This window comes from Sabethes cyaneus, chromosome 2 (assembly GCF_943734655.1).
Source record: "Sabethes cyaneus chromosome 2, idSabCyanKW18_F2, whole genome shotgun sequence".
NCBI classification, from domain to species: domain Eukaryota; kingdom Metazoa; phylum Arthropoda; class Insecta; order Diptera; family Culicidae; genus Sabethes; species Sabethes cyaneus.
In genome coordinates this window covers 87,378,552-87,402,174 of record NC_071354.1, presented here as the reverse complement: position 1 = coordinate 87,402,174, position 23,623 = coordinate 87,378,552, and the positions used below count along the sequence as shown (strand labels likewise).

Genomic DNA, 23,623 nt, shown 5'->3' with positions numbered 1-23,623 from the left:
TGTCGATCGCCGTCGAGTGGACGTAGCTTTAAACCAAACGAAGAAAGAACGACAACCGCGCAGCTCCCCGGCTGAGGCTCTTTGCGCAACATCTTCCAACGGCGAACCATCTTGCCCGTTTTCGCGCTTATGTTCCGCTGTTTTGTGTCTGTCCTCTTCCGGCGTTTCGTATCCAGTCGTCTCGCTCGACACACCTGGCTTACCTGGGCGCAGAGAGACGGCTGGTTGTCCTTCTCTTACCTGCGCGGTCGCAGGCAGCGTAATGGGCTTATGCGCGAACCGGTCTGCCGCTCGCTGAGAGGACTTGCACTGCTGAAGCGGCCTACCGGACCGGGGTCTCTCACTCGTAGAATGACGCGCGCACGTACTGCACGTTTGTTCGCACCCGCATTCGCTCTGTAGGCGCTTGTTTTGTTTGTTTTGTGTCATCCGTTCTTCTCGGTGTTAGCGGTAGCGTTTACGGATCCTGACGCGAGGATCTCCGTCGAGGATCTCAGGCCTCACAGTTCGCGTCGCTATCGTGTGAGAAAGCTTCAGCATTGTGATACAAATTTGTGCACTTCGTTTTCCGCTGATCACCATGGTCAGAGAGAAGCGGTTGATTGGATGATAACCGGTAGTATCGGAAGATTCGCCGGAAGGAGAAAGGTGAACCGCAGATCTGCTGTGTAGAACGCACTACCTGTTGAGTTTGAATTATGGCTGGTGGGCGACATATCATCGGAGTTTTGTGACTTAACAGATGATTCGGTGTGACAAGTTATACAGGATAAGATAGTGTTTTCAACAATTGTAATAAATACTGCAGTAAAGTTAAACGTGAAAAGGTAACTATTGGGATAAGTTTTAAACATTATGTGATAGTGAAGATAATGTGTAAAGTTTTAAAAGTGAAGATTGTGTGAAAAAATTTGAAATAATACATTACTGTGCGTTTGTTAAGAACTGACATCTTTTCGAGCGTGAAGTTATCTGTGAATAATAACATAAGCAAACAGTCGTGCGTAGTTGGACAAATTTCTAAACTCGGTATCATCAATCGGCAGTATGGAATCGGACGGAGAGCGTGACAACGGCTACAACCATTACAAGTGAGTGTCCTCTTGCCAATTACTATGCGTCAGCTGATCGTATCATGGTTTAGCGTAAAACTGCACCGACCGTCGGCACCGCGTGCCAATGAACTGCGATCGAGTGCGAGGGACTCTAATTAGCATTTGGTTAAGAATACACTTTCCGCCAGTTCAGTGTCACTTGTTCGGATCCCTAGCTGGCCAAGGAACAACGGATGTACTTACGGGCACAGATTGGAATTTGTCGTGTCGTCGACCAGCCAACAACGATGTGTGGTGTGGCGTGACGTGGTATGGACGAAAAAATTGTTCTTGGATTCGGTCAGTCTTGGTGGCTTGCTTTTAATTTATGATTATTAAATTCAGTGCTTGGGGTTTTAATATGTAAATCATTGTGGCAGCCAGTGTGGCGGGAAGAAGCAATTGAAGGAAGGAAGCAACCCGCCTAGTGTAACGAAGGAATGACAAAGGAACGTTCGTTGATGGCTGAGAAGGTCCCGTTATTTTTGGAGGGTTTTCGAAGGTGACCTAGTATGGTGTGCTAATTTCCTCTGTGTACGAGTTTTAAGTTTATAATTACGTGCTAATTGTCTCTGTGTCCGAGTTTTAAGTTTTTTTTTATTTTTGCCTTCATCGTTCGACAAACGATTTTGACTGGCAGTTGAGTCTTTTTTTAAGAACTACACTCCGGTGGCTCCTTTGTGAAAAGAAATTATTCTACAATCCTTCCATGAAATTATTTGAAATTTTTGTGTTGAATCTAAACGGCTAGTAGTGCGATTGAAATTTAATTTGCGATTAAACATGCAAAGAATCCAGACTGTAAACTTTACCAGTGGTTTTTCAATTTAAAAGACTTGACAATATCAATATTATAATGCTTGATTCTGAAGATATTTCTTGTAATAACCGATATTTCTAAAAATCGGAAAAATTCCATTCGTGTCTGCGCATCAGCAGTTTGTTGAAAACATGCATGCATGCAGCCATGACGCTCGATTGAACGAACTGAAAATGCGTCTCAATTTCAATAACGCGTAAAATATTTTTGACTAGATGGACAACACAGCTGCACCAAACTTGTGCATCTATAAGAGAAAATTGTCAACACATCAACACATATGATAGTTGTTAGCGTAAACAGTATTTTTTGACACTCTTCGGTACTATTTTTTGGCTGTTTTTCCAGTTGCAAAATTGCAAAAAAATGCCCTTGCGGCCAGTATTGATTGTTCTATAGCCAAAACAATACAAACAAGCGCCGTGCGACGAAAAAGTTATTGAAAGTATGGGATAAATCGTCAAAGTTGTAATAGTCAAGTGTGGTTTTTATTTATTTCAAAAACGGAATTTGTGCATCTTCGATTTTCATAACTGGCAAAATGTTTTTGCTTGTGTGGACTCATCATTGCAACACCAGCACAAGCAATCTAGTTCCTTCAAAGCTTGCTTTACTTTCTCCGCCTCCAATAATAGGCGTCCCTGGCGAGTCCTCATCACGTTCCTATGATCAGTACACAAACTATAAGAGTGATTTTAGTACTTTGACAGTACTTTACCGCTTTGTAAACAAAACACAGCTCTGAAAAAAGTAGTTAAAAACTAAAATTTTGCCTTCATTTTTTTTTCAACGAACAAAAAATTCATTGAATTGTTTCAGAGAATAAGGTGCTTAAAGTTTGATAATCAAATTTTTATTACGATGAGTTTGTTCCGAGCCGCATTGGAATACTTATGTTTATGACTTCCCGTGGTCGGATAATTACAAAGTTAGTATCAAAATCGACGCAAAAGTTCAAAGAATCGAAATCTGAAGTAAAAATCGATGATTTTTCCAACATTTTTAGTTGTTCATGTCCGCTTAACCATAATCTATGAATCAAGTAAACGAATTAAATAATCCCAAAAATCAATCAGTAAAATAAATAAGAATTTTTGACAGCGAAAGTTTTCATATGTCTATTTACGATATACGATTACAGTTGGATTTCGAATTTGGCATGGTTCGATTTTGGCATGCCTCGTTTTTGGCAACAAAAGTATCCGTTTTTGGCAAGACAAGATATTTTTCTTCCAAAAATATGCTTAAATATCAATCAGTTTCCGCATACATGCTTTAAATGATTAAAAAATAATGCCCTGAGAATGTTCAGGGGGACAGGGGGGGGGGGGAGCAGGGGGGCTCTGTAGCCGCAAGGTTACCGAGTCTGCTTTGACAAGCGAATGGTCATGGGTTCGAATCTTAGTAGAATCAGGCCATTCGATGTCAAAGTGACTTTAGCATGGGTTTATTCTCAGGCCCCTCGTCGCACTTCCTTCATGCTAAGTTCTATATTATCCCGATATGGCCTATAGACAGTGCAAAAATGAGACCCTTATAGTAAAAATGCATTGGTTTTGCTACGCCAGGGATGACTATAATTGGGGACTGCGCGCTGTCATGTGGAACGAGGTGGGTAAAGTAGAGAAAGCATTGAAAGAAGGGTACCCAATTACATACAAGCACGCATAAAAAAAATTCAATAAGCATATCGCTCAATTAATAGCGATTATAGCAAAAATAAATGCAGTGCGGGTTATACAGCAAACACCCGGGCGATATCACAATAGATCAAACGTTACTGGTCGCAGTAATGAGTCCATACAGGAAAAAAAAATGTTCATGAAAAAAAATTATGTGGTTTTGAACAATAATATTTTTATTGCCGTAGGACTACGTCTTACCGCAGGGTGTTAATAACTTATTTGCACCGGACGCTCTTGTCGGACTTTTTAAACATAAAATGGTTACAATCGTTAATTAATGATATTTAGTCAATTGCTAAACCATTTTCATAAAAAAAAATTCATATCGAAAAAGGGTCTCGATTTTGGCACGGTTTCGATTTTGGCAATATAGGTGACACGCATTTGTTGCCAAATTCGAAATCCTACTTTATAAGCATTTTCATTGATTGTTTTTGATACAATCTTTTAAAACTCGACCATTTTATTTGAGTGATCGCTATTGCGATCGCGGTACATGAAGTTCAGAAAACATGATTTTGCATGATTCAATTTGTATCAAAATAAACGTAAAATCGAATCTAAATCTGAAATAAAATAGAAGGATATTATTTGACCCTCTTAAAAGGTATTAAACACTATTAAACCGTCAAACGGGGTAACTTGCCACAGTTCTCAGCTTTGAATTTAGTTTCCGGAATACTCCTTCTAAGATAAGTTGATTAGTACTGCGTTATACGTCGTAACTAATTACAAACCTGGGGGATTTCTCTCAGTGACAATAATTTCTTTTCGATATTTTCAATGACCATTTTTAGCACCTCTCTAGAAAAATTGGTTTATTTCTGACTCTTCAGAAGGCGTACTTTCCAGTTTGTGCTTTAGGGTAACGCTGTTAGCGTCGGTCCACTGTTATGGTCGGGCCATCACAATTTTACAGTTTTAGTGACTCGTGCTATCTTTGTTATTGTGTAACATCTTATTGTGACAACTAACTTTTCACAGTATTGTGAGTTTCAATCCTGTATTTAAAACACGCATACTGAATTCAGTGACTAAATCTTCAACAAAAAAAAATTTTTTTCCAGTCTCAGTAAACTTTTCTTTAAGAAAAGACTCATAAAATGCAACTATCGACGTAAATATTGAAAATGTATTAAGTGTGTTGAGTTTCATACGAAGGTCATAGAAAAACTCCACCCTTTAAGGCGTTTGAGTAGGGTAAGGCAAAAAGCTGCAAAATCACTTATTGTAAAGGTCAAGCCGCTTGTGTAGTCAAGCTTGGACCACGATAATTTTTAGCGCAAAAGCAAAATATTCGCCAGAGAGCGTCAGTCACGTGATATGTAACGAAATAAAACACAATAATTGCGATTGAAAGCTGGGTTGTTGTTGTTTTTCCATTGCAGTAGTTCACTTCGGATAAGGCGATCATAGTAAGGCTGTGCGAGATTGACTTTTTCGGTGTCGAGACGAAACGAAACGAAATTCAAGCTCAATTTCGATCAGGCAAAATTAGTCGAAACGAAATTATGACCAATTTCGAACTCTCGAAATGAAACGAAATTACATTTAAATTTCGTCGAAATTTCGCGATACTGAACGAAATTTCTATAATTCTTTTTATTGAGGAAATGATAAGTAGGCTGGAAGCTGGAGCGGGAAAGGTGCCAAACAGGAATGTCTTTAATTATAAACCTAGTTTCCCTGGTCTGTGACACAAACCAGACCTCTCTAGGCTCTAATAGGCCCTTTTTGAGATACTGCAGTCTGCGTCTTATTAGTGCTCCGCAATTGCAGAGCAGGTGTTCCGAGGTTTCGTTCTCAGCATTGCAGAAGCGAAAGACAAAACCAAGATTTTGAAGATGATATTTGCACGGATAATGTCCTGTCATAAGACCGGTAAACGTGCTGAGATCTCTCTTATTGAGACACAGTAACTTTTGAGTAACTTTAATACTCGGCGTTGTAAATCAGCTGCAGATGCAGCTAACTGAAAGGAAGCGTAGTATGACATTCTAGCATCCTTGGTAATGACCCGATTTGACGCCTTCCTCAGTTCTTAACTCAGTTTGCTTTCCAATTCATTCGATAGCTTAACCTTCTAACGGGCAACATCGTAAAAAGGATGCAATCAAGCCCATGACTGCTTTATCATGAAGGTACACTCAAAAGAAGCTCGAGTGTTGATTTTCATGGAAAAATATACATCTGGAGGACCGCCAGGTATGAAATAGTCCAATTTTTCTTTTTCGTTTTTCATGCCTAACGCTCGACCCAAATTATTTTTCAGTTCAAATATAGCACTAAATTGAAATAAAGCATGTAAATTTCTCTTAGAAAAAATTTGGGGTTGAACATTTTGTTCTAGATGTCCTTTTTCTTCTAAAATAAAAACGGGAATATTCGCACTATAATTTTGTTCGGAGTTTTTCAGAATTCTTGTTTTTGAAAGATGATAACGTTTGAACGCATTGTCAGAATGTTGTGATATTAATATCAAAATGTCAGGAAATCTGTTCTGAACATATTTTTCATATGGTCAATTCAAGACATATTTGATATGTGGCTCTGGAGCTCCAAACGGGAAGGCCGTCTACAGACGGTCTTGCCCGTTAGAGGGTTGAAAACAAATTTGTATACAATATTCTTTCTAAGAGTCGAAGGAAACAGTAGAAGAAAGTAATGAAACATATGCGTTTTATAGTATTTCCAGAACGAGACAAAACGTGGAAAGAGCGAAAATTAGATTCAAGGAGGGGCATTAAAGCAACACTTATAGGTTCGAAATCCGTTCTTTTTACCAAACTGGGAGATCCACGGATTGAATCAAGCTATAATGGGAGCCAATTATAATCGGATTCAAACCCAACTTTTCTGTCAAGCCCCGTGATTCGCAGTTATAGGCGGATGTACATGTTAACTAAACTTGTTTTTTGCAGCTGAAGTATTTTTTATACAAAAGTTTGACTTTGAAATGTCCAAAATGTCCATAACGCCTGTTCAAAATAGATGAATCACCCTATTTCGTTTTTTTAAATTCGATTATTTGTTCAACGTCAGAGAGTCAGTGTTGACGATTATTGTTGTATCAAATTCTCATAGAACCATTTTTCGACTCCGATTTTGTCACATCGAATGTCACTTTGCTCGACTGGTCTACTTTTGGTATTATGTAAGTCACATTCGACACGATTTTGTTGCGTAACTCAGCTTAGTCAACCGCTAAAAAGTGAGTGACTCAACCATCAGCAAATGACGAGCGAGCTGTTTTATTTTGGTGGTGCATTGAGCCGCTATGCAATCCGTTCTCCTCGTATTCGACACTCGACAGTGACTGATTCGAGTCGAGTTGCTCGACATGACTTACATAGTAGGGCCCTATTTTTGTGTTGATATTTCATGTCCAATGAAGGTTACAGAACTTTGGTGACTGTTTAGAGAATACAAACATAAATACGATGCGCACAATTGAAACAAATATCGCGCAACTTAAGGTTCAATCTAACAATGAGAGATCGTCCTCAATATCTCTCTCTTCCGATTATAACGGCGCATAACCGCATTTCAACGCAAGATTTCTTAAAGATTAGTTAACTAATGGGAGCAACCGATTGATGCTATGCAGATGCATTTAAGTGCATGTGTTTCTCCGTAATAAGATGAAGAGAGCAAAGGCGAAGAGGATCTCTCAGGGTTATATTAAATTTCTTGATAAGTTGCTTGAGAAATCTTGCAAACTGTTATAATTCCATTATCTAGAATTCGGTTCGAAATTTCGCGAAATTTCTCAAATGACGAAATTTAAAATTCGGTTTCGCGAAATTTCGGATGAAATTTGACGAAATTCAACAAAATATTTTTAAGATTTCGCGAAACTGGAATTTCGCGAAATTTCGGATTAGGCGAAATTATACGAAATTATTCGAAATCTCGCACAGGCCTAGATCATAGTAATATTGAGTTTACAAAATCGCCAAAATTTCGCAAAAATGTAATGAAAAATATAGTATTTGTACTTATATGTGCCGTTTTTCAAGGAATTCATTATTTTCATTCTTATATAGAATTTCAATACGTATTTCTTGGATTTTCAACGGTGGTCCAACCTGTACAACACCGACCAGGCCCGACTTTGGCAACATTTTTTATTTTCACTAAAATGGCTATATGGGTATAAATGGCTAAGGGATTTTCCAGAACTATAGCTTGTTCTTAAACCTTTGCAACGGTGTATTTAGTTTTCCGAAATTCCTTTTGAAACGGAAGTTATGATTGAATATCAAAAGTGGCATTACGCTACAGCTGTTGGAAACTAGGGCTGTCTAACCGGTAGTACCGGTAGTACCGAAACCGGTAATACCGACCAATTTTTGGATACCGAAATACCGGTTTTGGCAAAGCAAAAAACCGGTATTTCCGGTATTTTCTAATATCTTAGTTTTTTCAAACTCCTTATTCAAAGAAGAACTAAGTTTGATGGAAAATTGTAAAACTCATAAACTCAAAACAACTTGGTGTTGATGATGACGACATTCTGCGACTACTAACAATGAAGAAGGTGAAATTGTAGGTCAAATAATTATAGCTCTTGAACCCGTTTAAAGCACAGTAGAGCATCTTTGCCGTAAAAAGTTTCATAGTAGTCAGACGTTGCGTTTCAATTTTTTTGAATAACTTGATATTTAAAAGCCACCAAATTATTCGAAGTTCTCAAATAACGAATTTAGGCAACAAGATCAGGGCCCAGCAACGTCACTTATAAGTGATTTTTCAAATCACTACTCAACAATGAAGTAATGAAGCTTTAGTTTCGACTGAAGCAACGCCGCTCCGTTTTAAAACTGGCTTCAATCAGCCTCAATAAAACGGGTTTCACTTCATAATGTCGACCGATTTTAAAGTTTCGTTTGTCAAATCAAATGTCTATCAAATATTCATTAGAAGGAATGCAATTGAATTGAATTTAAGTAACATTTCCGACAATTTAGCGCATATTATAATTAATCTACTCAACATCGACAAATCGTGCCTGATTGTCAATCGTAGTTATTTGAAATAGTCGCTGAACTTCAGCTGAAGCTTGCTTAAAACGTTCTGTTCATCAAATGAAACAAATCGCTTCATGTATAAAGCGAAGGTAAGAGAAAGTCAGCTTCATTTATTTGTTTCGATGATGCCGAGATCTATAGTCAGAATATGGGAATCTTACCGCTTTTTGGACATTCTTGCCATTAAAGGATCTGCCAGGAAAGACCTTGTAATATTTTCCAAGTATTTCGAGTGATACATTGATCAAACAAGCAGATAAAATTTCCAAGCTCTGCTGTGGGATTGATAATAGAGAAGAGAAGATATCTGTGAACGATGATGAAGAGGTTGACGCTATGCAAGGGTTCTGCTCTGGGGATGCAGGAAAATTCGTGAAGAGACAATAGGAGTCCAGGGCATTTAAAATGCTGAAAGCTACATTACCGGGACATTTAAAAATAGTTAAAAGCGGGTTTCCTACTATAAATTTGAATAAATGAAAACAAAATTCCTAATGCGCTTAGAGCCATTTGTCAGACTTCGATGAAAGCAGAAATTTTCGTTGGAAGCGCTGGCAATAAAATCTAACAAGGGAAATAAATCACTAAGCGTATTATATCTGCTTAAATTCTACTTTGCTAAGGAACAATACTGAAACTAAAGATTGAAAATAGAGACATTTACTGAAAAACATCGACATTTCTATTGATTCCGAATATTTTGCCAATACCGGTTTTTTACCGGTACTACCGGTATTTTCTACGCCAATACCGAAATACCGGTTTTCACCAAAAGCACTCAAAACCGACAGCCCTATTGGAAACACTTTGAATTTTTAAACTTTTGCAGGCTACAGGAAACTGTATGAAGCTGGCAACAAAATGTTTACAATTCAGCACTTTTAAATATTTTCATCCAAGAGTTGGTCAAGCTTACTTAATCTAGGTTAACAGTACTTCGAATCTTTTCAAGTGCACCCGAAAAAAAATTGCATTAAATTTCGTAGTAGAAACTATGCGCCTACAGCAGCTTTTATTGTGGAAATTGCAGTTTATGGTACTGTCGATTCGGGCGAAATTGATCCCCGGGGAGCAACGAGCAAATAACTCATTATTCTACGTTTATTTTTTTCATAAAGCTGAATAAGCACCCATTCATATAAAGATTGAGTTAAAGATCAGAATCACTTGGATTTCAATGAGATTGATCTTGTTAATGGCATAATGTTTTAAAATTTACTATTTTGAATGGAATTTTAAACATGCCTGATAAAACTTCTTTCAGTTAACACAAATTTCGTTGCAGAAGCAAGTTTTATTACCGTGAACGCAGGTAATTCCGATCAGTTCCTAATTCCGATCACTCAACTAAAGTTACCGATTTTTAAAAGACTGAATTAAAATTAATAGCTCATTGGCAAGCTTTGATCATGAGGATTCCCATAAACTATGGGTTTTGATTCCATCTTCTAAAAATCGACTACTTTAGTTGAGTGATCGGAATTAGGAGCTGATCGGAATTACCCGCGTTCACGGTACAACTAATTTGGTTCTCTGATTAGCTAGTTGAGCTTTAATACTTTCTATGAATAAAATAATGCGATAGAATTTGTTTAATTTAATCATGGACTGATACGACATTGACATCTAAATCGCTATGGATGCGAAATGGTGCTGCCACCTGTAAAAGTTTACTCTATTTGTGAAGCAGAATAGGGATTTATAAAACAGTGCAAAAGACAGACAGTACTTTGCACCAATTTCCACTTATGGCAGTTGTATGAGAGCGTAAGAGAAGAGATCAGTTTATGCTTACATAGCGAAATGCCACTACACATTCAAAGAAACAGTCATGCTTCCGTATATGAGGAGAATTAAATTACCAGTTTCGTTAGATAGGTGAAGATTAAATACCGTCATCCGGGGCGAGATTGTGCCAAAAAAGTGCTCAGTATACAAGTTTAGGAACTAAGTTGATTTCAAACTTGTCAATATATACTAAATTGTTCAATTAACAACTACCGTAGAGATGGTTTAGTTGCAATGAAATCTAATTTTACTGGAAGTGCCTGAACCTTGGCACAATCTCATCCCTTTTAGGGGGTAACATTGTGCCAAAAACATTAAGTTAGGCTAAAAACCTAAACAGTGAACATTAGCATATTTATAAACAATACACATAAATATCAGTAGAAAGTAGTTCATATGGGGCTGTCCATGAACTAAGTGGACTATTAGGGGCAGGGGGTCGACCAAAAACAACGCATCATTCAAAAAGTATGAACGAAAATAACCCGGGGAGGTCTCAAATAACTAAAAATGAGTTCGTAGTCAATGGACAGCCTTTATATATCCAGTAGCGTTTCTAGGGGCGTATCCTAAGGAGGCATACCTATTCGATCATTTAACCCCCTCCCCCTCCTTAAAACTGGCAGTTTATACACGGTATAATATATTCGTTTTATATTAGAGTGTTTATTCAAATCATATGAAATTTCCAGAGAAAAAAAATAAAAATTAGTTAAAATTATTTAGCAGGTCTATGATGTTGTTTGCTCCAAAATGGATGATGCAATCTAATCTGTCAAAATATTGTGCTCAATAGTAAAGAATGTGAGTGCACTGGTGTATACTGACGTATTTTTGTTGTGTATGTGAAATGGGTTGGGTTTGGGTTGGTTTATGCGGGACAGTTTGACGTAGGACTACGTCTTACGGCAAGTTTTGAAATAGGGTGTCATTCCAAAAAATCGAAAAATGCGAGCGTCACGAAAAAATGAAAGCTTTTGAGCGCTAATAGCTCAGCGGTTTTCCGATCGATTTTCAATATTCTTACACCAATCGATCGGAAAATCTTCTAAGGATTGACCCAAATGAAGAAAAGTATGAATTCTTGATGTAGAACTATTGAAAACTTGAAAATAATGAACCTATGTTTTACCAGAATTCTCGCTTCGTGATTGATTGGAAGATTCTTTACGATGATCTCAAACTATACCAATTTGATATCTGTGCTTGGGAAGTAAGCCAAAACAAGTGACAAAGTTTCCTTATTTCAACAAGATTCCTTAACACCGCGGTTAAACCTAGACCATTTTGGTGTCCTTGCTTGGGAAGTACGCCAGAAAGAGTGACAAAGCCCCCTCGTGCCAACAGATAGCTTACGAACGCGATTAAACCTAGCCAATTTGATGTCTGTGTTAGGAAAGTGCGCCAGAAAAAATGACACAAGTTCGTTGTCCCAACAGAATTTGAATAGAATTTGATATTGATAATGATGAATACGCATGCTTGCTGTTTCATTAGAAGTGTAGTGAAAAGATGTGCTGTTGATAAAATAGAATTGAATTGGTAAAATCCCTTCAACGTGGGGAACAATGGGTGATAAAAACAATCTTTAATTTCAGTTAGGTAGCAGGAAAACAATAGTTTGTGTTCTTGATTTTGTTAAATTGTTTTCAAATGCACAATCTTTTGAGAATTGAACGTATGCAATGTTACTACTTTGATAAATGTTACATACAACGCATGTAGCATGTATATATGTTGCATATAGCATGTATACATGAAGAATCGAATGACGGGGCTTTTGCTACACACACATGCAAGACGTCTGTTAGGCACACATTGCATCTTTTCCTATTCGATGCAGCAAAAACGCGTTGGATAAAATGATCATTTTTTCTAAAACTATTTATACATTCGAAACAATTAATGTTTAAATCAACCAAGAAATGTATCCCGATATATATGTTCACATTTAGCAACTAATATTTCAGTGAATTAGCATTAAATCGGTGACCCAAAAATACGACTTTCGGATGCAGCATGCCGCATAGGCCAAGTTCGAAACAACTGAATGTAGCATTGATTTTAGTATAATTTATTGTTTTCTTGGCCGAAAGCAATCGCTAGTTATAGATATTTGGTCAGTTTTATCCCGCTAACATAGTTAATAGTTACATTTTTGATCAATTCTACCGCGTTTTAGCTTGTTTGTTGATAATAGATTTGTTATTTAGTAAACAGATATATTACCTTGCTATACATATAACGCAAATAGTAATTTCTGTTTTAAATGAAGAAATTAAATTATTTAAAAAATCTCGCGCTTTCCAGCCCATACAGTTTATATGGAGCTGTCACTTTTGCCTGCCCAACAGCTCTCCAATACATATGCACTCTGCAAACACCCTATTACAACTATGAATACATGCTACTATCACTACAAAGAGACTTACGTAGTCCTGCGTCACCTATATATGCGGTCGTGTCTTGTACACAACCCCTCTGATATTTTTACAAGCGTTATTTCCGAGTATTTTTGATCGCGAACTTTGAAACCTTGTTTAGGCTAATTAGTTTGCTAATATTATCTGTGTTCCATTCTAAGTTATGAATAAATATGTTATGTTCATCATCATTTCTATAGATATAATAAATTTTCACCAATAAACATTTTTGGTTTTTGGCACAATCTCACCCCCGTGGCACTATCTCACCCCGGATGGCGGTATTTATTTTTTTAGTGTAGGATCTTTTAAAAATTATAATTGTATTTCTATTATCTGCATATTTTGTATAAATCTTATGATCACAAACAACACTTTTACATGCGCTTGACTACTACTTAGAACAATATCAAGACCTTAGAAACCAGTTTAACTCCGTGCTTTAAATTTATTGTTGGTTTGCAACTCGGTGGGATGAAAAAGTAAAGCAATATTAAGTCTGACGAAAAAGAGCCCGGTTACCGAACGGAAGCATGGCAGATGGTTGATTGTCAAGGGACCTACCCAGCGTGACGCATAACAATTTGTTAAATCACTCAATATAGGAAAAATAACAACATTTTTGCCCACCACCAGCGTGTCCCTAATCGTATTAGAACCTGACTCATAAAAAGTGCCATTTGCGCCTGGTTCCGAAAAAAAGTGCGTTAATACCATGTTTAGACACCCGCATCCGTCAAATTGCCCCATTATATCAAAAAACCAGTCACATTGTCATTTCGTAGTGCCGAAAAACTAGTTTAGCTCCGACTTTAGGAGCAAAACAAATCCACCTCGGCTCGGCCCAAGTACCTACCTACCAACCATCTCATTTGACTGACGACCGAAGTGGTAAATTGACCGAGACACTTTCGGTTTTGAAATCAACCAACGACTGTTAAATTACTCGCGTAAAGTAAATCACAACTATCAGACAGCCTGGGCAGGCTCAGCTTGCATGGCTGACTGCGGCCCGTACCTACCCGGCCAACGGCTGCTGGCATCGGCATGGCCTCTCGGGTGGCATTGAAGTCTCCTCGAGTGCGTTATCGTGCTAGACGAAGCGCGTCCTTGAACATGTAGTCGTTGAATTAGGCAGTCGCGACAACCGCCGCCGTAGGGTGGGTTGGGCGCATTTGCTCAGAACTGAAAGTGTCAGCTCCGACTGACTGAGATTTGATTTGATTCCCTCGACTGTGACAGTTATCGAAGTGAAACTAATGGGTAGTCATGTGCTGCAATGTGTTGTCGTCAACGTCAGTCTACGAGAGACAGTTTTCAGGGTAAAAAGTGGAGAAAGTGAATGTCGTTTCGTAATCGGTTATGATTTGCTTTGGCTGCATTAAGGCATTTAAAAGGGTTTATTGACATGCGTTGTGGTTGATGCATATGAAGAAAAAAACACGCATTCTTATTGAAGAAGAAGGCCTACGAGTTCAAAAAACTGTCTTCTCGAAAGCAAACTGCTCAATCATACCGTCATACTGAGAGTCCCAAAATTAAGATCTCAACTCATAACGTATAATTTCTCATACCACCTTCGAACCTCTCCACCATACATGACGAACATACGATCGCCAGGCCAAGGGATCAATTTAGTGACGAAATGCATATGCCCCGTCATCTCTCTAATCATGCCACACCGCGGTTCTTGGAGGCGCGAATCTCCTGCGGGGACCGGACGCCAACGACAGCGACTGATTGCCGTCATGCGTCATCGGGGTGATGAAATGTGACGATCGTCTCGGATCGGTTCTTGGGTACATTGATGCACCTAAGACCCCATCGCACAAGATTGCTCGCAAAACAAACATTGCAGTCGTTTGGCGTGGGGATAATTTGTATAATTTTAGCATAAAACGAAACGAGACATGATCGCCAGCGTTGTGGTCTCGACTTGCCACGCCGATACCGCATCTTGGTGGCTTACACGCAAAGAGCATCATCACACGCGCCTCTGATTATAGGTGTTATTCGTGGTTAGAATGAACTTTGCGAGGTACTGGCCGTGGCACTTTCCGAAAAAAGTGAACAGTTTGGCTTCGTGCGAAAGCTTTCCTTTAGATGATGGCCATGTGAGTTGTAGGTAATATTTGGCCACGCCGCCGAAGACGATGACGGCGACGACGACAACGACGACGATGACAGCGACGACGGGTCCGTCCGGTGAGGGCAGCATACGTGTGAGCAAATTTACACCCACGCGCGCGTGCTCTCGACTCAAAATCGCCGCCTTCAACACATCCCGAAGGCGATTCCCTGCTGTTTGCTTTCCTAACGCTGATCATCTTGTCGAAGACGATGTTGTACAACCCGCTACAAGCTACAGACGATCGACTTAACCGCCGTGGACAGCGATTAGGCTGTTTCATCTTATGGGAAGTATGGTACCTATAGATTAAACTTTTTTAAACTAGTGCGGTGATGAAAATCACAAAAATGATAAAAGGAAGTTGTAGTAACCAAAGACATGAATCTTTTGTAAAAAATGAAAATAAGTTGTCTATATAATGTAACCATTGTTTTTAAACGTTTTGTCATCTGATGAAATTATTCTTCTCATGGTTTTTTTTATTAATTATGTATGAAAGTTGTATCCATAAATAAGAAAAAATAGCCGTTAAAACCGCTATCAACTGTTACCGGTGCCAACTATATAATATTTTCTTGTATCCAGTCCATATAGTTGTTCACTCTAACATAAACGCCTGGCAAATTTGACCTTCCGCATGGTAGGCCAAAACTTACGATTCCGACCAGATACCAGTTGCCATTTAAATTAGTGATTAACGGACCACCAGAATCACCTTTACAAGCGTCACGTTTCTCATACGTTGGTGATGCAGCACAAATGTGCGATTCATTTAAAACTGTGTTCTGCAAAAACATTCTCAAACTTTTGTCGCAGTTTTGTAAACTGGTGACCACTAAGTTGGCACTTAATTTGCGAGAACTCCTTTGTCCTGTAAGTAAACGCGATTAGTTAATCAACTTTAGCTTAAGGATAATTGAAAATTTTACTCGACTCTGTGAACCCCCATCCAACCACGGTTACATTGTAGTTTGTAAACGTGTTACTTAGAAGTTCCGGTGTCCTGGGCAGACAAATCGGAAGAATGAAATTTGTGTAATTTGCAGGTAGAGCCGTTTTCATTCTTAGCAGTGCAATATCATGAGTTTTAGATCCTCTATAATTTGGGTACACTATTATTTGGTCAACTTTTTCAAAGCGCACCGGATCGTTGCAATTATCGTCTAAATCACAATCGGGATCCTGATTTAAATCCCACTCTCCTAGTCGTACCGTCAATCTACAGGATAAAACGATCGGAAAAATTGTCATTTTAATATTTGAAGCGAGCATCACCAACCAATGTTTTATTGAACGATGAAACATATGAGAGATTGTTTTGGGGTAGATTCTCAGATAGAAATATAAAAACTGTTTTTTTGTGTGTAACATCATGAAAACTTAACAAATCCGAATATTTTCCATATTTTTGCAATTATTAGGTAAAATCGGTTGATTGGTTCTTTTTCTTCTAAGAGCATAGACCTGTGTTGGCTCTCGCCGTAATAAAAATTCGTTCCTGGGCTACTCGTTGTCAATTTGTTGAGCGTCTCGATACACGCAAGTCAGTTTCAACCTGCTAGAGCCATCTAGCACGTTGGGCGCCTCTATTCCTGGTGCCGGTGGGGTTCTTGAAGAGAACGGATCTCACTGTCCAGTCATCCGGCATCCTTACGACGTGACTGACCCATCGTAGTCTCCCAACTTTCGCCAGGTGTCCGATGGGAATCTCTCCAAGTAGTGCCTGCACTCTCCGTTTTTCGTTTGAACTCCGCCAAAAATAATCCGCAACACTTTTCGTTTAAATACGGCTAGTGCACGCATGACTTCTGTAAGCAAAGTTACTGTCTCAAATCCGTAGAGAACTACCGAACTGATTAGCGTTTTATACAACGTCCGCTTTGTGCGGCGGCGTATGCTCCTTGATCGAAACGTCTTGTGGAAAGAAAAGTAGGGTCGAAGTCGTGCTTGAATGCGTCGTTAAATCTCCTTACTCGTATTATCATCGGCGGTGACCAGAGATTCCAAATATATGAACTCATCAAGGACTTTAAGTCCATTGCCGTCAATAGTCATTATCCGTGGGAGGCGAACGTTGTTTTCTCTGGAGCCTCTTCGTACCATTTATTTGGTTTTAGACGCATTGATTTGTCACCCAATCTTCATAGCCTCCGTTTTTAGTCTGGCGTAGGTTGCCTTAGCCGTTCCAAGATTTCTAGTAGTTACGTCGAGGTGATCTGCAAATGCTAGGAATTGGCTACTTTTGCTGAAGATCGTTCGTCTCGTACGTACAAGACAATCTATCCCCTTGCCGCAACCCTGTGTGAGATTTGAAGGTGCTCAAGACTGCCCGCAAACACACGCTCCACTTCACTCACTCCAGGGTAGCTTTGATCAACCGCGTCAGTCCGGAAACCGTTCTCGTGTATTGTCTGCCATAAGTATTCGCGCTCGACCGTATCGTATGCTGCCCTGAAATCCACAAAATTATGATATTTTTGGAAGATTTGTCGGAGAGTGAAAATTTGATTCGGAGTAGCATGGTCCCCCATAAATCCCGCCTGGTACTGCTCTACGAATTCTTTTGCTGTAGGGCATAGACGATGTAACAAAATTTGAGAAAGTACCTTGTAGGCAGCGTTGATCAGCGTAAGGTCGCAATAATTACAGCAGCTAGAGCCGATCGTCTTTTCTATGTATGGTATAAACTACACTTCTTCTTCAGCATAGAGCCGGGGTGGCTCGTGCTGTTGTAAGCACTCATCTCCATTCAACTCGGTCTTGGGCATTCCGTCGCCAATTTCCTAGTCGTCTCAGAAGTCGCAAATCGCTTTCGACCTGGTCGAGCCATCGTGCACGTTGTGAGCCCCCCTGTTCCTGGTGCCGGTGGGGTTGTTGAAGAGGATTATTTTCGTCGCACTGTCGTCCGGCATCCTTACGACGTGTCCGGCCCACCGTAGCCTGCTAACTTTCGCTAGATGTACGATGGGAGTCTCCCCAAGCAGTGCCTGTAGCTCGTTATTCACGAACTCCTCTACCACTTCTAGTTCGTTGCCGTCAACGGTTACCGTCCATAGGAGATCCGCGTTTGTTTCCTTTGAGCCTTTCCTTTCATGCATTTATTTTTTTTTATTCTCCTAGACTCCGCTTTCAGTCTGGCGTAGATTGCCTCCGTCGTCGCAAAGTTCCTAGCTATGATATCGAAATCATCGGCAAAGTCTAGAAGTTGGCTACCTTGGTAAAAGTCGTGCCTCTAGTTTCGATGCCCGCTCGTCGGATCACCCCCTCGAGAGCGATGTTGAACAGCATGCAGGATAAACCTTCATCTTGTCTCAACTCCCGCCGCGTTTCGAAGGGACTCGAGAGTGTCCCAGAGATGCGTACGAAACACATCACTCGATCCAATATAGCTCTGGTCAGTCGCGTCAGTTTGTCCGGAAAACCGTGTTCGTGCATTTTCTGCCAAAGCTTGTCTCGATCGACTGTATCGTATGCTGCTTTGAAATCAATAAAGATGTGATGCATGGGCACGTTGTACTCTCGACATTTTTGCAAGATCTGCCGGATAGTAAAAATTTGGTCCATAGTTGCGCGAGCCCTCATGAAACCCGCCTGATAATTCCCTACGAAACCTTGTGCTATAGGTGACAGCCGGCGTAACAGGGGGAGAGAACCTTGTTGGCGGCGTTACCAGCGTAATACCGCGATAGTTGCTGCAGTCTAGCCGATCATCCTTTTTGTAAATGAGACAAACCACTCCTTCCATCCATTCCTCCGGTAGCTTTTCCTCCTCCCAAATCCTCGAAATAACCCAGTGTAGAGCGTTTGCTAGCGTTTCTCCGTCATGTTTATAAAGCTCTGTCGGTAGGCGGTCCCTACCAGCGGCTTTATTGGTCTTCAGCAGCCCGGTTTGACTTCTTGGAGATCAGGTGCTAGGACATTACTATCTTCCATGGGCGTTCCGCCTCCTTCTGCGACTTCGCTATTTAGGTGTTCATCGAAGAACTGCTTCCATCTGTCGACCATCTCGCGCTCGTTTGTGATTAGATTCCCTCCCTCGTCCCTATACATGTCAGGTTTCGGTGTGTAGCCCTTCCGAGTTTGGTTCACCTTCTCATAAAACTTGCGCGTGTCATTAGCTCGGAATAGTTGTTCTAATTCTTCACGATATCTGTCCTTCTTTTGGCGCTTTTTCCTCCTCAGGATCGTGGTCAACTGATTCCTAGCTCGTCAGTATTTGACCAGGTTCTCTCTAGTGGCAATACTATAATTTTTTCAAGCAGTTTGTTCCCCTCCACCGCTTGTTGGCATTCCCCATCAAACCAATCATTTTGTATACTCCTAGGGTCAATACCTAGTGCCGCGGTAGCGGCCTCTCCGATGGCCGAGCGTATTCTGCCCCAACCATCTTCGAGGTTCGAGATATAAACTACACCTTCCATCCATTTTTTCGATCTTTTCCTGCCTAATACATGCAATTATACAGTGAAGTTCCGTAGCTAGTGGTTCCTTGCCATTTTTGTAGAGTTCTGCCGGGAGTCGGTCTTTGCCAGCGGCTTTGTTATTCTTCAGCTAACCGGTTTTTCGATGGTTCTCTTTGTCACCGGAAGTCGGCACGCTGATATCGTTTGTAGGCACTCCTAGTATAACTTCCGTTCCATATCCTTCTGTTATAATGCCATTGAGATGCCCATAGAAGAACAACTTTCACACCTGTCGACTACCACGCGCTCTTTTTTGACCAGGTTTTCCTGCTCGTTTCTACACATAACAGGGGAGGGGCTCTGTAGCCGCAAGGTTACCGAGTCTGCTTTGGCAAGCGAATGGTCGTGGGTTCGAATCTTAGTAGAATCAAGTCATTCGATGTACAAAGTGACTTTTAGCATGGGTTTATTCTCAGGCCTCTCATTTACCCTTCCTTAATGCTGCATTCTATGTTATCCCGATAAAGCCTATTGACAGTGCAAAATGAGACCCTTATAGTTAAATGCACTGGTGTGCAGTGCCAGGGATGGCTATAATTGGGGACAGCGCTATCATGTGGAACAAGGTGGGTAAAGTAGAGAAAGCATTGAAAGAAGGGTAAAACCCAATTACACACAAGCACGCATGAAATTCAATAAGCATATCGCTCACTCAATAGCGATTATAGCAAAGAAATGCAGTGCAGGTCATACAGCAAACACCCGGGCGATATCACAATAGATCTAACTATACTGGTCGCAGTGATGAGTCTATACAAAAAAAAAAAAAAACACATAACAGGCTTAGGTGTGTATTATTTACGAGATTGGTTCATTTTCTCATAGAACTTGCACACTCTTAGTATCTCGGAATAGTTGTTCTAGTCCTTCGCGATCTCTGTCCATCTTTTGACGCTTTTTCCTCCTCATGGTAAATTGAATCCGCGCTCGTAAATACTGAGCTTAGAATGCTTACATAGTTTTTTTCAAGCTTTCTTTCCTCTCCATCGCTTGTTGGCATTCCCCGTCAAACCAATCATTTCGTACACTCAAGGATTTTTCACCTAATACTGGGGTTGCGACCTCATTCGTCTTCGAGAGTCGAAGCACCTCGCTGCACAGAGGAAGGTAGTGCATCATCCAGTACGCGAGTGGAGTTCTCGGTAACTCGCGGGTTGCCTAATTGCCGAATGTTTGACCGAGGAGGGCGGTTTTGTCGCGAGGTATATACCGTCGATGGTTTTGAGCGCACATGTACTGCTTCTAGATAAGTTGATATCCGCACCCCGTATAGAACGTATGTTGGTAACGTTCGAGAAAAACCGGCCAGCTATGAGAATATGATCAATTTGGTTCAATGTTCAGGTTTGATCAGGTGATCTCCAGATGGCTTTGTGGATATCTTTGTGGGGAAATAAAGATATTCTGATCACTAGGTCTCGGAAAGCTGCAAAGTTGATCCATCGCTGGCCGTTGTCGTTCGTATCGGCGTGCAGGCTATGGGGCCCGATCACCGGTTTGCACATCGCTTCCCTGCCGATGTGGTCGTTCATATCCCCGTTGACGATCTTGATGTGCCGTGGCAAACAGCTATCGTAGTTTGCCCCCAGCTTTTTTCTCCTGCACTTCCAGCACTTCAATCTCGTCCTCGGGTCTACCTTTGTGTGAACAGTGCATGTTTATGATGCTGTAGTTGAAGAAATGACCTTTTATCCTCAATATTCACATCCTCTCGTTGATCGCCCTCCAATTCATCATGCGTTTCTGTATTCTGCCCATCACTACAAAACCTATTCTTAGCTCGTTGGTCGCTCTATCGCTCTGGTAACCTGGAGTACAACCGCGCACTCGAGGTTGAGGTTAAGGAATCGTCAAGCCACCAAGAGCTGCCTCTCACAGACACTCAAGGCTGACAAGTCTATTCCTCGGGGAGGGAGGTAGAGGAGACCAACCTGATTGATTGATTCTAAAGTTATGAATTTTTCAAGAAAGGTCTCCTGCCACAGATACCCAACTATTTTTTATACCAACCTGAGTCAGGAGATGGCATACCAACCGCCAGATAGTTAAGTACGGGTTCAAAATTTTCAGAAAAAGCATACCAAGCCTGAACGAAATTGGTGTTCTTTTTACCAAGATGTTACTAGGTTAGTGCACATGCGTCTGGTTGATCAGCCTGCGTTGGGTTTTTCGTTTTTGGTTGATGAATTGAGGGTTGACTTGCTTCTCTCTTCTAACAGCTTTTTGGTTCTTTTTGAGATTCTGATAAACGATTAGACAGAGATCTGGCGCTTTGGGAGGGTTCTAGTTCTTGGGCACGTTGCTGGTGACGTATTACTTCACCACCTTTGTTCCTTGTTGATTCAGGAAAGGCAGCAGACGTTTTTCCAGATACTCGTTCACATAAGCTTCCTGCTTAGCGGTTCTGATAACAATGAAAAGGTCGCTTTTGAAGAACCTGGTACAGTTAGCCAGCCAAACCAGACATTTCTGAGCGAACTGCGCTTGTTTTATATGCTTGAAAATGTCTGCCACCTTTGCTCTTTGGTAGCCTTATTTTGTTTATTGTCGCGACTTGCAGTCACTAGCTTCTTATAAGTCGCCAGTCTGGTTCGTTTCTTAACTCGATGGACAGTTGCAGACGATGCTCCCAGTTGTTTGCGACCTCTTGGTTGGAGCGGTTACTTAGGATTCCGCTTTAAGTCGTCCCTACGGTATCAGGCTTTCCATTTTCCGTGAATCCTAGCATTCCGGCTGCCGACAAACGTTCCCCGAACACTTTTATTGTATTGGTAATCGTTGATTTGGTCTCTTCTAACAAATTCGCTAATTCAACGTACGAGTAGTTCCGATTTTGGTGAAGATTATCAATTGACAAGCAACAAAAAATATTATAAAAATCTTTGCGAGTTATTCTGACTTTTGTTTGGAGTTTTCTACCACAATGGAAGACTTTTTACAGATATTTTTTTCTGGATTGCAAAAATATTTGCGGAGATTACGAAACTATAAATATCAGTATTTGTTGAAAAAAGCGATGCCAGTGAAAATCGGAATATTTTCATTGGCCAACCAATAAGCTGCACTATTTTCAGAATACTTACTGGTCAGCAGTATTTCTCCACACACAATGCGCAGCTGTAACAACGAAACGTGTATTGATCAGTGAACCACCGCATTTCACGTCCCTGGAACCCTTTATGTTGTACTCCAAAGCTACCGTCCAGCGGAACTGGTCCAGATCGGTGGTTAAACCTCCGTAGATTCGTTCGCCTACATTGTCGATACCGCAAACCGTCTCATTTGGTAGTGCTGCTTCCGTGGTTGTGCGTACTGGTGCTTCACTAGTTGTCGGTGCTTCAGAAGTTGTTGGTGCTTCAGAAGTTGTCGGTGCCTCGGTAGTTGTCGTAGTGGTTTGAACTGCGAAGGTGGTTCTCGGTGGAGCGGTGACATCTTCCGGCTCGATGACCGAGGGTTCTTCGCAACACACCTGAAATTGGAACCGTTTAGAATTTTCAACGATATGAAACTTAAATTTAATGTTTACCATGAAATCACCACATTTGCTCTTCATTAGCAATTCACTTCCATCCCGTGAAATGATGTTGCTTTTCGCTAATGCATATAGCTTCGGACAGCGATCTATTCGTACACAGTTTCCGCGTTTCGCCATTGGTGTTAAACATTGTGCACTGCTGGAAACTGCAGTTGCGATCGATAAGTGTATGGAAAAAATCATTAATTACCAGTAATTTACCTAACTTTTGCGTTGATATAGTTTGGAAACATAAAAGAACGCAGAGCAAACTATAAATTAAGTTTCGACGCATTGTTACTTGTAATGAAGACTACTGTCAGAAATTGTTCTCTCAAAAAGCGGTATTCTTGCTGTCTTAAATGAGATAACAAGGTGCTCTTACACAAGCGCAACTTCGATAGACTGATTGAAAAAGTTTTATTTAGAAATAAAAAAACTATTCAATGATATAATGGATGTAATTGAAAACACCTTGTTCTTACATATAGAGTAAATAATTCGATTTATTCCAGTTTTAATTATTTCCGAGGATGCAATTTGACTGTGAATTATTTCTCAATACCAATGTGAGGAAACTGTTAAAACACTGACATCACACGTGAATCATTCTAATCACATAGTAAACTCATACGCTTTGCCGGTGCTAATCGTAATTCCTGCCTTGAACCGCAA

The 23,623-nt window shown here is 40.4% G+C and overlaps 1 protein-coding gene across 1 annotated transcript; it reads right to left on the bottom strand.

The window, feature by feature from the left end:
- Positions 1-15,483: 15,483 nt before the first annotated feature.
- On the bottom strand, positions 15,484-23,245 carry LOC128737443 (phenoloxidase-activating enzyme 1-like). Its single transcript, XM_053832079.1, has 5 exons — positions 23,171-23,245; positions 22,961-23,115; positions 22,518-22,903; positions 15,901-16,190; positions 15,484-15,842 (listed from the first exon to the last, which is right to left on the bottom strand). Exons 1-5 carry the CDS (start codon positions 23,241-23,243, stop codon positions 15,532-15,534), a joined length of 1,215 nt encoding a protein of 404 aa, XP_053688054.1. The 5' UTR covers positions 23,244-23,245; the 3' UTR covers positions 15,484-15,531.
- Between the last annotated feature and the right edge of the window lie 378 nt (positions 23,246-23,623).